The sequence below is a fragment of the Trachurus japonicus genome, chromosome 20 (genome assembly GCF_045865225.1).
Source record: "Trachurus japonicus isolate A0001 chromosome 20, Traja_1.0".
Taxonomy (NCBI): domain Eukaryota; kingdom Metazoa; phylum Chordata; class Actinopteri; order Carangiformes; family Carangidae; genus Trachurus; species Trachurus japonicus.
In genome coordinates this window covers 13376850-13391876 of record NC_140926.1, presented here as the reverse complement: position 1 = coordinate 13391876, position 15027 = coordinate 13376850, and the positions used below count along the sequence as shown (strand labels likewise).

Sequence of the window (15027 nt, the reverse complement as noted above, 5' to 3'; positions counted from 1 at the left end):
AACAAGTCAGACACTGCTCCAAACAGGCTCATCTGGAGTGTGTTAGTCTGAGAACAGCCGCCTCCTCCGGCTCATCAAGTGTTAATTCCCCCCTGCAATTTATGGATCCCAACAAGAAAGTAAAACAGGAAAGCTATTCCCTTCATACCAAACAGCTCCAGAGCCGGATTTATTGCCATATTAAGTCATTGCGTTAACATAGGGCCGGTTAACTTAATGCTCTAGGAATTGCTCATCATTTGTGGGGAGATGGAAGAAAGCCATGAGCAGAGGGTCTTTCCTTGAAATGGAGTGCAGATCCGGTGGTCTCAGACCTCCTACACAGCCACAGAGTGCAAAGATGACGAGAACACTTGCAACACAGTTACCACACATTTTGCACTTGAGAAAGGGGATTATTTGTGTTTATCGCAGAACATAATCACCACATCATTTTCAGGATTTGTGCCTCTGTGCAGCCGTGTCTGCACGTTAGCAGAAATCTGTTTCACCGCGGTCTCTTTCGCTCTTCTTTGTTTCTACCATCTCAGAGGTGATGGACAAATTCAACACCATAGCCATCATTGACGGGAAGAAGGACCACGTGAGTCTGACGGTAGACAACGTCCACCTGGAGTACGGAGTGGTGTATGAATACGACAGCACGGCTGGCATGAAGTGCCACGTGATGGAAAAGATGGTTGAACCCAAGGGATTCTTCAGTCTCACTGCAAAGGTATTCCAAAAGTTATGTGGGATAAATCTTTGTCATCTGGACTTTAAATTGGTGGTTAAACCTATGATTGGATGTTGGTTGAATTCTGTGGGATTTAGACGATTTATTTTTGAAAAATTCAAATGAATTGTAATTCATTCATTTTGATCTGTTTGGTCCAACCAGCAAAGCTTCAGATGAACTTTGTTGTTGTTACTTGGTGATGTGGCACTGTGGTAATTTCACCGAATTGCTAATTTTCACAATAAAAGCACAAAATATTTGCACTTTCACCTCAATTGGATGTGCTGTCTAACCAAGGGAGGCCCTGTGTCAAAACCTAGTTTTAAATCTCATCGAACGTGTTGTTCAACTAATGACAGCTACTTTGGTCAGAATTTGTGAAGCAAACTTTGTTGTTTAGGCCATGACATTATGCAAACAGTTGCACTCCCAGATGCCTGTGGTTAAAAGACTTAGAGAGACAAAACAAAAGTTTTATTACCTTTCAAGGGATTTATATTGCTGTCTGTGTTCATCACCTCAGAGCTGCGCCTTACTTGAAAAATAATAAACAAACCAGACAATGCTTTTGTTTCGCAACAGGATACACAGGAGCAGTAAGCTGATTGGGTGGAAGTGAAAGTCTCACTAGGATTTGCAATCATTTCAAATTCTGACTTTTTAATTCGAAAGAACTCTGTCATATTATTTTTCATCAAATTTAAAAGGATGCACAAATTGCACATTTATTTTTGTCTTGGAGTTCTTCAGTACAGAGACAGCCACTAAGCCCCCCTGCTGTGTAGATTGAGGGGGTTGATGCTAGTTAAAACTGACAGCTATATTTTCGTCATATTAGTTCCCAGCTGTGTTAAGTGCATGCTTTTTACATCCCGGCGGTGGTGTTCACAGAACGATCATCATTGATTTAAGACATACAGAGGAGAGAGTATTCGCTCAGACATAGATGTGTGCATGCTGGGGTGGAAAAATCAAAAGCGGTTTGCAGCATCTTACTGCCAAATTTCATGATGAACAACATTTCTCTCTTTTATTGTGAATTAGCAGTGGTCCTAAGTTTGTTTCATGTCTTAGGCGGATGTGGATTTACAGTACTTGTTTTCTGAAGTCTTAAAAACCACCATACTAAATGAAGTCCAGCGACATGCACAAAAATAAAACTTCTATCCGGCTGTGACTCTAAGTAGTTTCCCATTTCGTCAAAGTGAAAGCAGTTGTGGTATTATTATAAACATCTGCCGCAGCCGTCCATATTGTCCACAGAGATCTGTGTGATGTTGAATTTTAATATCACCAGCTCTGTCGGGGTGCGCATGCAGGTTTTCTTGTACTTCAGTCTCTTCCTGCTGTTGCATTTCCTCCCCTGCTTTTCTCTCTCCTCCACTGGGTAACTCATTAATATGGCTCAGGGATTTGTGTCTGTCCCCCTGCTCCTATCTCATCTCTGATCTGGAGAGTCAGTCTACATGCATATGTACAGCATATGTATCACAATCTTGGTCTATCTCAGAATCTCAGTGGATGGATTTATGAATAGCACATGGAAATTTTGGACATGCAAATTTAACTTCTCATGAAATTCTGCAGCAAAATCAAACCATCCAGCCAAATTGTATTTTTTTATTTGCCAATGGAAAAAAAAAATCTTGGTTCTTCTTTTACTTGCTGCAGAAGGGATTTTTGGATTGACACTGGCATATGAGTTAGACTTCCCTGTCTTTGCCCTTTCTCTGACCAGATCCTGGAGGCACTGGCGCGTAATGATGACACGCTGGTGCAGATGTGTGGCAGGTTGAGTTCTAGCTGTGATGTGATCCCGGAGGAGCTGCAGGTGCGCTTCAGTGCCATGTGCGGTGACAGGGTGGAGCACATTAATCGGCGCATCACCAACTACAGGAAGGTAACTCATCCCGAGCTGCTCTGCTGACAGTTGACGAGGCCTTTCGTCAGTCTCTCTGTTCCGGATGATATTTCTCTCCACCATGAGCTGCATAAGTATATTTTCACACAGCTTAAAATTGACTCCGTCTACTGCAATTCTCTGTAGACTGACAATAATAGAAACAGGATGCAGCTGGTGTAGAAAAACCACTTTTACATAATTTTCACTGCTGAATCAAACCAGCATGGATACACTGCAACAGAACCTATGTGGTGACCTCCACTGCACACTGGCTGTGATTGAAGAGAATCACCTTCATGTGCTGTATGACCTGGGAAAGCGGAGAAAACCCATTGAAAGCATCAATGTCCTTGGTCGTGTGACGACATCAACATGTCAGAGAGCATCAGTCCAGATGACACACTGCAAACCAGTTGAACCCGAAGCACAACAGCGTCTTCAAAATGTAATCACTGCTCACTGACCTGCAAGCGAAGAAGAAATATTTATCCAAGAGGTCCGTCACTGACTTGCACACTTATCACTGAGTGTGCGGAATGTCTGCCATATGTAGTATTATCTAGTGCGTATTTTGCAATTAGGTTACAACCAGAGTATTTTCATCACTTTTCATTCACATCTGCAAGCATGTGTCTATAGGCAAAACATCCTAATGCGTGCAAGTGTGCATGAGAGAGAGAGGGGGGAAAAGATCTGACTCAACATTAGCGTGGGCCTTGGATTAATTACCAGTCACTTATAAATAGCCATGCAAAGCCACAGCCAGGATTTTGTTGTGTAACATCCCCTCCTGCACTGGAGCATTCCTTCTCAGACCCCTCGAGAGAAAGGACATAGGGGGGGTTGAAAGAGGAAGAATGAGAGAAGGAGCAAAAAATGTAGACGGTGGAAGAATGAAGGACAGAAGAAAGATGGACAGTAGGACAGAGCAGAAAGTGATGATAACAGGGCCTGAAAATAAGGGTCCACAAACCCTCTATGAGAGGGTCAGCTCACGGTCCATCTGGACCATATCAGCTCAATACTGCAACTATTCCAGATAACCGAGTGGATGTGTTTGGTTTTAGTCCCTCAGTTAACATATACATTTTCTTATGCTTATGTTGCTGCCTAAGTTTCTAGAAACTGATCCGATGGTTTACAGCATCTGCTCTGTAACATTAAGACAGGATACAGGCCCTGTGATGGAGGGTTCAAGGAAAGTGCAACCAAATGTTGCAAAGGACTGAAATGTGTAAAATGTGCTGAATCAGCTCTGCTCCTTCAGGCTCCCTGCCGTGTATTGTGTTTTTCGTGGAGATGCTATCTCGCAGCACATTAAGGAAGTTTACCTTCACAGCGGGGTTGGAAGGAGTTACGTTATGTTCCTTCCTATAGCATTTAGCCACCCTGGAGGATATTTTCAATCACCAAACAGTGTATACAGGATGCATGTGATGTTAACTTATCTGAAAGAATCTTTATTTCATTTGATACAACACCATTTCAGTCTAAAATGTGTTTGATATTAGTCACAGTTCCTGTGGAACAAATTCCAAACATGACCACACTTTCTGAAGGTTAGTGAAGTTACAAATCAAATCACAAATTGTAGAATAAAACATATTTCCATCATATTTTCTTAATACATGATGATATGAGCTGCTATGCATCATGTTTAATTCAATTCATATCCATTTCAGTGATAAATGGTTATGTCAGGGTCTGGAGTTCGTCACATATGTGAGCAATGATGATGTTATATGTCTGTCTTCGCTCTTTCATTGGGTTAAATATTTGAGCTGCCACATAAAACGGAGGGATGTCAAATATATTCAGTAATGAATATTTATGCATATCTTCCACCGCCTGCTGTCATATGTGTAACACAAAACAGTAGACTGAGTTGACAGATACTCTGTCCTCTTTATGTACTAATATATTCATACACAGTTCCCCATCATTGATCACTATTGTTTATTAACCAGTAATATCTTATGTTGGCCACCCACTGCAATTGTAGTGCAAAGTGTTGCTAGTACAGCATTAAAGCAGCTTTTTTCTAATGACATTAGCAGCTGTTTATTTTCCAGCCTAGAGAAGATTTCTGAGCTTTGCATCAAACTTCATTTCTTCACTTGCCAACATCTGTCTCCAGTGGTGGAAAGCAACATCAGTGCGAACTCATGCTTATCATGTCTTTTCTAGGTTTCTAGGCAATTGAATCAAGTCAACTGGACGTAGTTTTTGTCTTTGAAGACGTTTCGCCCCTTGTGCAAGTGGCTTAATCAGTTTGTGTAGACTACGCTGGCTAGTCACACTAATGAAGCTACTTAGATAAGGGGTGAAATGTCTTCAAAGACAAAAACTAAGTCCATTTGACTTGATTCAATTGCCTAGAGATGCCTTTGACCTGAGAATTTGCACAGACACTTTTCTTCGTTTGGCATTAGCACGTTAACATGCCAGCTCCAACCTGTCCAACCTCGTTTTCCGATAGCGACTCACTGTAGCCTCCAGTTAGCCTTGAAGCTGTTGATGCTCAGGTGGCGTATTTCTGTCTCTATCAGTTTGCCAGGGTACTGAAGAACAGAGCATGGCCCACCTTTAAGCAGGCCAAAGCCAAGGTGTCCCCCCTCCACAGCAGCGACTTCTGCCCCACAAACTGCCATATTAACGTGATGGAGGTCTCCTACCCCAAAACCACCACCTCCCTGGGCAGTGCCTTCGGTGTGCAGCTGGACAACAGGAAGAACACGCTGGAGAAGGGAGGACGCAGCAGTGCTGAGCAGGGTGAGTTCAGAAGAGGAGGGAGGTTGCATAACAAGCATTTGCTCCGTGGAGTAATTTTCCATATTCATCTGCACCTGTTTTAAATTCCACACTTTCTTACCCGTGTTGTTTTTCTTTCCTGGCGTGCTTCCATCCCCTCAGGTAAACTGAACCCCATGGTTAATGTCCAGCACACCATCACCACTATGGCTGCACCGTCGGGTCACAGCCTGGGCAGGACCGAGGGACACGGCCTTCGCTTTCTGCTCAGAGAGGACGACCTGCTCACCCTCGACGCTTACCAGAAACTGCTCTACAAACTCACCACTGTTGTCAAGGAGATGGAGACACACGGCGCCCATATTCATGAGTGAGTGGCTACATGTGAATAATGGTACACACGTTGCATGCATGTAGAGATGCAATTGTTTACTCGTTTCTCATTTGCAAAAATCCCTGCAAATCATTCCCATGTGAGACGGTGTTGTGTTTCATTAACTGGAGCTTGAGATTCATCTTTTCTAACACTTTCCCCCCACAGCAAAACAAAGAGTGAAATTGATATTTTCAGAAACACTTCAGATCACTTTCTGTTTATGATGGCGAGCGATATCCTGCCACTGATTCTGTTTGACTTGATTTGAAATGTCCTGTGGAACCAGATTGCCTCATATAACAAGCAGTAACTTTAGCAGCCTGCGTGGTCAGTGTGCTGCATCTGGCACTTGGCGGGCATACATTTTGGTCATTATTCTCGCACCTGTGTGTGTATGTGTGTGTCTTAGATCAGTGTTTCCTGCCTGGCCCCTTCTCTGTTCAGCATGGTCGGTGGGTTCATTGTCTGGAGGCACACGAGGCAACGGAAAGGAAATGGGAAACACTGCACCATTCCTGCCTCCCCCATCCCCAAACAGGAAATACAGCCTCAATGAAGTAGAGGGCGTGTCACTAGGCCAGGTGCCCTCTGGAAATGCCATTCACTAACAATAGACCACCGATATGTTCAAGTGGAGTTGACAGAGGCGTACCTGAACACAACATAAACACACCACAAGAAACAAAGCCTCACCCCTCCAGTAGCTGTTAATAATCTATGGACATCTGACTGATTAGAATGAATGTGTGTGTGTTATGAATCTTCAGATGATCATTTGATTGATTAAGTCATTAGAAGTCTCCTCAGCTGTGGCGCCAGCATTCAGGGAATGACATTAAAAGTCTCAAGATGGAGCGGATCTGTCACCTGACCGCGGTAATAATGAGTGGAGTCCACAGCAGGATGCTTAATGACTCGGTCTGGACAAATTTTTGTCTTGCTCCCGTCACTGCCAATTAGCGTCGCTGCATCCACGCGCATCCAAATGGCGCGAGACACGGCTGTTGGAGGAGGACGATGACCTTTACCGTCCGTTAGCTGCTCAGACGTGCACGTGTGTACACTGGTGCACGGTCCAGAATGAGCTGGTGAGCGTGGAGCTACAGTAGCAGCAGTTGCAGGCTGGCTGGATGGCTTTGCTCTGACCGGTATGGGTGTGTTGAATCCTCCTGAGCTCTTCTCCATCCGATTAGTTCTGTGTGTTAAGCCGTTCTCTGGTGGCAGAGGGTCACTACTACTTTTTTATTGTTCCCACACTCCACCCTCCTCTCTCTGTGCTCCCTTAGTTCCTCTTTGTTCCGTCTTATTTCCTCTGCACACTGTCTGCACACGGAGTCACAGACATCCTTTTCTCTCTGTGTCTCTTTCTCTTTCCGTGCTGGGTGTGTCTGACTTTGACAGTGCTAGTTCATAATGATGTAATAATGAACTGCAGCAGCCATATTTATAAGAGCTCTTTTGTATGTTTTTTTTTTTTTTAAACACCACCATCCCCCCCCTTCCCCTCCACCATCACCTCCCAACCCACTCGGTCACAACCCGGAGTTCAGGGAGGAAGTGTGCAGTACATTCATAGAAGATTAGAAATATCCTCAAGTAATTTAGGAAAAGAAAACAACTGGAGGTGGAATGATGTTGCATAATTTCTTGGCTGATTCCAGAGGAATCCATTTTGAGGCAGCGACCTGTGAACCTTTGTCTCGGAGGCCACAGACGAGGGGTCACAGCTGTGTGTGGACGTGCCCGGTGACGTGCTTTTATATCAAGACCTCCTCCCTTCCTGGATCAAATACCCAACAACGCACACCTCCCCCCCTTCTCTCTCTTTCCTCCCCACTTCCCTCCTACTTTTTCATATCTTTTCCTTATTCAGCGTGCATCATTAATAGCATCCCGGCGGCTGCCAGTGGTTTCTCAGCTGTTGGGTTCTCCACTTTATTTACCTCACTATAGATTAAAGAATTATGCAAATGCCCTGCTGTGAAGCTGCCTGATGCGAAGCTTTGTAATGCAGATGCACTTACAGATGCAATGAAGGCGATTGACGTCTAATGGTTTAATGTGTCGAAGTGGGTTAAAGAGCTTCCTGTGAGAGATTAAGAGATCTTTCTGATTGCTTGGAATAAGAACCGGTGTACTTTGGCCTGCTCTCGTTCTCTTGCCTCCTGTTTTTTCCCCTTTCTCTCTCTCTTTGTTAAAGCCCCTTCCCTGATCCGGTCATTGTTATCCTCTTTTGCTCTCTCCGTTCGTTTGCACCCCAAAGGCCCCAAACTGCGCTCACTTCTTTATTAACCCATAGCCAATCACAGAGCCTGGAGAGCTTCTCCATAGTGATGGAATGCCTCTCTCCTTTGCAGGGGCATTGTAGCGGCTCCTGGAGTGGACCATAATGAGGGCATCTCTGTGGCCCAGTCGGCCTGTGAATGGGTGGAAAGGGGGCCGATGGAGAGAGAGGAACGGTTGGAGGGGGTGGGGGATTGAGAGGTGTTTAAAATCATAATGAGGCATAAAAATCTGAGATGCATTTGGGCAACACGAGGGAGACAGGTTGTTTATTTCACGCAAAGTATGAGTGGCCTCCAGCGGGCCCCTCCCCTCTGCCTCCACTTTGAAACGTCCTTAAGGCCAATGTTATGACACAATGGAAAATGTAAGCGGACACAAATTAAAATGAGCCTGAAATGTAAACAGACATCGCGTGTCAGAGTGTGTGCGTGGGGAGAGATCAAAAAAAGTCCGAGCCTAGCATTTATTGGAATATGGCTTTAAATGCCACCATGTGTTGCTGCAACTGTGAAAATATCCTGGCCGGCCTCTTCCTGCTCCTCTGATAGCCGCCTGATAGAACACAGACACAAGCAGGAACCAGCGAGAGGGGGAGCTGATCTTTGCAGCCGAGTTGCAGCGTGTTGACACAGCTGCTCTCCGCTGCACGTTTTGACCTAATAACATGACGCGGATCCCTGATCGTCTGAAGCTGTTGGTGCGGAAGCCGAGCACAAACAGGTTGGGGTTTTGTTTGGCCCCCTCGGTCAGCTGTTGGAGCCCACACACCGGCCTACGCACATGAAGGCACTGACTGTACATACATACTGCATGTAGCCTACAATTCACAATGTTACTGTGCCGGGGAGACATACGTACATACCTTCCTGTGAAGCATTAGTCAGATCAAAGATGTTGTCGTTATCATGCTGTCTTGAGTGTTGGTGTTGGATGAATGCTGTCGCTGCTTTATGTAATCCCTCCTGTCTCTCTTTCTACCTCTTTCTTTCCCCCTCTTCAGCATTCTGTCGTCCATCACCCACCCGCCAGCGTCCGAGGCGAGGACCCCGGAAAGTTACATTTCTGCAGAGAGCGAGGGGGAGAAGGGGGAGCGCAACGGGAAGAAAGTGTGTTTTAATGTGGCAGGGGACGAGCAGGAGGACTCTGGACATGACACCATCAGCAACAGAGACTCATACAGGTAGAACTGGAGCTAAAGGTGGTTACATATACTGTATGATGCAGACTGTCAGGGATGATTCAATACTCTGTTTTATTAAATGGTCACAGTGGGAGTAAGTTGTGTCATAACCTGTTGTTCCCTTTTTTCATCAGTGACTGTAACAGCAACAGAAACTCAATTGCCTCCTTCACCAGCATCTGCAGCAGCCACTGTAGCTCCTATGTTCACAGTGACGAGATGGACTCAGGTATGTGAATGCAACGCACAGATATATTTACCGTTAATTATGTTTATACAGTATATGGCTACATTCAATACACAGATGGGTATCATAATCCATAACCCCATTCAACCACATTGTTGCAAAATAGTCCCATAAGTGAGAGGTCATGATCACAATCTGACTGAGTGGTTACACCTCTGTAAGGCGAGAACAAAAATGCCTGAAGTTGAATCTAATTGGATGTGACAGGCGTTTGGCCACATGCCTCAGCTGGTTTAGTCATTAACGTGTTACACAGCTGTATATCCTGTCAAATATCCTCTCCCACTGTCTGTTAGGATGTCGCACACACAGGCGGACACACATTTTACATCTTTTTTTCCTTTACCTGAAGACCTAAGAGCATTGACATTTGAAGGAAAGTTAATTAAATGTGTTTGCAGTCAAGACAACACACCGTAATTGTGCATGAGACTGATACAGTACATTTGCTGATGAACTGTATCCATCCCTCCATAGGAGACGAGATGCCCTCCAGTGTGTGGCTGTCCCATGATAAGCAGAAGAGACTTCACAGCTTCCTGGAGCATCTGTTTAGTCAGGTGGGTCAGTAGCAGCTGGACAGATGTGACTGATGGGGCTATTTAGTGGAAACACTGACTCCCTCACTATCTCTGACTTTTAAAAAGCTGTTCTTGTCCCTGAACATCTCACAGATAAACAGTGTTTTGATTCCCCTACCAAGGAATAAATTGAACTTTTGTTATCTTGTGAAGGTTAGGGTCAGTGATTGTGCTGGACTGTGTGATAGATCACAGATGGCACTGGTTTAATTAGTCGTTTACCTTCATACGCTTAGGTAAAATGTGTTACATCATTATAATTAAACTAAGATCATTTCAAACAAAACAGCTTTGATTTTTCATTTCCAATGTAATACAGTATTTTTAAAGGTCAAAGTCTTATTTAGGCCTGTGTTTATAAAAAGAAAACAGTGATTGCCAGTGTGAGTGACAGTATTTTTTTTTGTGCTCAGGATGGAAAATTCAAAGCAAAGGTTGACCATATCTGATTTACACTCAAACCATCCAGAAGGAGTTTTATGAGGATATCTCCATCGACAGTGGAAAAGCAGAAAAACTATATTTTGCTGTCTCTGCACTTCTGAGCTGCTTCCTGTCATTTGTTTTATTATGGAGCAGTTTCCCCGGTTTTGTTTACATACCACACAGCAAACTGTGTTCATTGTTGAAATTATGTGAATATGTGGGGACAGAGAGAGTGAGAGAAACAGGTGCTGGTTGTGTTTGGGCAGCAGATTTTTGAACATGCTTTTGATCTTGGCCCGATTGCGAGGAAACTGTGTTGAGCAAGTGCCGTGATTTAACCTTTGTGCTTTTCTTCAGGTGGACTCAATCACCAGCCTGCTGAGAGGAGCAGTGGTGGCCCGGGCCTTTGAGCAAACCAAGTGCTTCACACCTGGAAGAGGATTACAAGGTAAAACACCGGGTCCGTGTGTGTCGGCATCTTGCAACACAGTGCATCTTCTAGTTGAGCCATTAAAGCAAGAAACACAGATTGTATTTATTTCCTGTGGTTTATGTCACGTTGTCTCACTGTCTGGTGCAGCAATACGACTTTCCTGTCAGTGTTATTTTATTTCAAATTGTTTTTTATTGAGTTTTCAATAAAATGTATTGAAAGAAAAAGAAAACGTGGAAAAATAAGGAAAACAAACAATCAAAACTGATGTAAAGAACCAAAAGACACAATTGCATTAATGCCCTACATGGATACAATATCCTGTGTGCATCGGATACAGTATATACATACATACATACATACATGCATGCATACATACATACATGCATACATACATACATACATACATACATACATACATACATACATACATACATACATACATACATACATACATACATACATACATACATACATACATACATGCATACATACATGCATACATACATGCATACATGCATACATACATACATACATACATACATACATACATACATACATACATACATACATACATAAGTTTCTTGCCTAGGGTTGCAAAGGGGTGGAAAATTTCCAGTAAATTTCCAGAAACTTTCCATGGGAAGTTAAGTTGGGGAATTTTGGAAATATTCCAAATTGGAAACTTTCCATGGGAATTATGGGAATTTATGGGAATTATTGGGAATTTATGGGAATGAACTGGAAATTGGAGGTAATTTAAACAAAATGTATTATATCCAAACATAAATGTAAATATTTTAAGCAGACATCCATGCAATACAATTAAAAAAACACGACATTTCAACAGATTTATTTGTGACTAGAACTTTTATCAAGTTTTAATTCATGTATGAACAATCAATTATTTTACTGAACTACTTTTGTAAATTTCGGATTTATTCCCGTTTATTCCCATATTCCTGTTAATTCCCATATATTCCCGTTAATTCCCATTTTCCAACCCTATTCTTGCCTCAGTTTGTTACATTTTCGATACCCAACCCATGTGCAGATATCCTGTCAGTGTTTATGCTGATGCTGTCCCCGGGTCTCGCTGGGCTGCACAGTGGGACCCAGAGAAGAAAGATAATATTGGAGAAACTCCCGAGCTGAACAAGCACAACGCTGAGAGAAAACAGAGCGTGTGATGAAAATGACGCAGCCGCCTGCACATAGGGGCTGCAGCTTCCTGTTGTGTAATGACTGCGAGCACAGATGTGACTGTAGAGACATGGGGGGGAGGGGGGTCGTGGTGCTGTAGGTGGATTCCAGCACCTAAAAAAAAAATATTCCCAGCCATTTTCTTATCCACTTCTTCCCCACCCCACTTCAGCTATTCCAGTGCTCTTCTCTCTGAAACACTTAACAGTGTTAAAACAGCACCACTCATCTCCAGTTCTACAGTTATTGCAGTGCCACTTACCAGTCAATGGAAAAACTGACCCTGTAGCTTGTGTGTTATCTGATTATTTTTCTTCTTTTTTTCACCACGTGTTTATTTGCCACCTGACCTCCTCTTGGCCTTGGTGTTAACCACTGCGGCTATTGTTACATTTTATCTCTCACAGGAAAATGTAGGAAATGTTGCTGGAAGGAGCTAAATTTATTCTTATCACTTCCCGCTACAAATACAAACTAGCTCACGGTGCCCTTTCATGATCCGTGGAACTCTGTGCAGACGACTCAGCCCATTTTGAAGATAAGATAGAAGAAAACTCGGCTCAAAAGCAACAACTGTTTTCTTTCTTTCTTTTTCTTATGCAATTGATGCAAGCTCGGTTCCCAGACTGTGTGATGATGATAACTATGTTTTGTGCCCATATGGCGTGTGCTGTGCCATGTGAGGCTTTTTACAAGCTGTGATATGAAAAAGTTTGCTTTTTTATGTCCTTGAAATTGACTTTAATAGAGTGTGGTGACTAAAAGCTAAAGAGCAGATTACACAGTTACTCTGTGCGCTTTGATAAGTAAAGCCCCCAAACATTACCCACCCATTTGGCACACAGAGACCTCGCTTCTGTCAGGCTGTCCTCAAGTGAGTACGGATATGCTAGAATTGAAACTAGGTCCGCTTGTGTTTTGTGTGTGTATTTGTGTGTGTGTGTGTGTGTGAGAGTGTGTGAATGCCCTCAGGAGGGATGTGAAGGCCTTGATCAGAGCTGATCCATCTCAACTCCAGTAATGTGTGTGGTTGATAACACAGCAAACAGGATTATCGCACAAGTGGAGCATTCCTGCATCCCATCTCTTACTCACACACAGACACACACAGACAAACACACACTCTGTTAAACAGCCACCTTTCTATCACAGATCTGCTCCCCTGTCTCCAGAGTAAACTTTGTTACAAGCCGTTCTGTCTAGTTTGGAGAGGGGTTACATCAGATTGAGGGGGTTTAACACTCGTGTTTTGTCACCGCAAAGACAAAATAACGAAAAGATGTAGAAGATTGCAGGCAGTCTGGTCTGAGGGACTGATGTGACCAGAGGACCTATTATTTTTCTCAGAAATAGAAATATATAAGACAGGGAGATGGTGACATGGAAAGAAAAAGACAATGAGCCTGATGTTAAGGAGACAGATTTAGAGCAGGTCATAAAGAAAAGCATGAATGGAGATGGTTCATGAGGGACGGAAAATAACAACAAAGAAGAGTATAATTTTATTAGTATCAGATATCTTTCCTGATTGCCTTTTTAGTGAATAATCTTTGCTGACTGAATCATCAATCTTCTAAATGTGTTGTACTTTGAAGGAGTTTGATGTTCTCTAACTGCCGTAGCAAAGTAATGGAAATTTTATGATGGCAATAAACATCTGTGAATTAAACTTACTTGTGTTTTGGATGTGAAGATGATAAAGGAAAATGCCCCAGGGTGCTCAATTAAATAATAAAATCCGTCTTTGTGTTGCAAGAGGCTTTATGATTGATTGATTGAAATATATCCAAGCACTAGGTCTCTGCTCATTCTTTGTGTGTGTGTGTTTGTGTGTGTCAGAGTTTCAGCAGGAAATGGAGCCCAAGGTGAACTGCACTAAGAAGCTGCGTCTCCACGTCAAACAGGATCCTTGGAACCTTCCCAGCAGCGTCCAGACCCTCACACAAACCATCACTAAATATGTAGAAGGTCAGCGTGCACCTGAGTCATTCTATACATGGCTAACACACACACACATGCACACACACACACAAATGCTGCTTTCACCGTGTCAGACTTAGACCCTAAAGCTTGCCCACACAGCCACATCCAATATTTATTGTGGAACAGCATGGCTTGCCCGGGCGGTAAAGTACATTAAATTGACCAATTCTTCACCGCACCTCATCATATTTATTAGATACAATAATAACCTCTGTTACAGTTGTGTATGTACAGCGAGTCCCAGACCACTAACTGTGCTGCTCTCTTGAAACTTTAAACCCTTAAACCATCCTGGGATACATCAATTAGAGCCACAGAGTTGGAGCTGAACACCACAAACTGAAAGAATTAAGGAGCTGCGCTGTGTCAGATTCCCTTCATGTTTTTTTTCTTAAATCTAGATAGGGAGTCCAGCCTCATATGTATACCCAACGGGAGTGTGTGGGTTTGCGTTTGTTGGCACACAGATTGAATAAACTGACACATACAGACATACTATATATATGTAGAAATGAACACACTAGGCTACCACAGTCAAACGTATATACAGATACAAACAGCCCGGACCCAGAACCGGCCACATGACACTCCTGGGAAAGGTGAGCTGGCGGTCATGACTGAGCGAGTACAAATAATCAGAGCTGATATTAATGTGCAGTTTGGCCTGTGTACACCATGGTTTTTTTTCTACCTCTCCCCATGATGGCTTTTTCATGCAGTGCAGTGTCCTGCCAAGCTACCCGCAGCTCTGATATGACTATAAACAAATGTGGATTTATGTTATTATCTTTGCCTTTGGCTGGTTTTTATGATGCTGTGTGTGTGTTTTTTTTGTTCTTATATGTGAAGATAAACAGCTGTGGAGCTGGGATGGGGCAGAAGAGTTATACAACACCGTCCTATTTATGACTTTAAGGGGTCGAGTTTATAGTATAGGTCA

At 43.3% G+C, this 15027-nt stretch overlaps 1 protein-coding gene across 1 annotated transcript in view; it reads left to right on the top strand.

Annotated features, from left to right (window-relative positions):
- Positions 1-15027, top strand: part of prex2 (phosphatidylinositol-3,4,5-trisphosphate-dependent Rac exchange factor 2) — an 87921-nt gene that overhangs the window by 47325 nt on the left and 25569 nt on the right. The window contains exons 22-30 of the mRNA XM_085763607.1: positions 531-715; positions 2457-2618; positions 5171-5393; positions 5535-5742; positions 9035-9214; positions 9349-9443; positions 9939-10021; positions 10826-10916; positions 13944-14072. Coding sequence (XP_085619733.1) covers positions 531-715; positions 2457-2618; positions 5171-5393; positions 5535-5742; positions 9035-9214; positions 9349-9443; positions 9939-10021; positions 10826-10916; positions 13944-14072 — 1356 coding nt within the window. The remainder of the gene's footprint in view (positions 1-530; positions 716-2456; positions 2619-5170; positions 5394-5534; positions 5743-9034; positions 9215-9348; positions 9444-9938; positions 10022-10825; positions 10917-13943; positions 14073-15027) is intronic.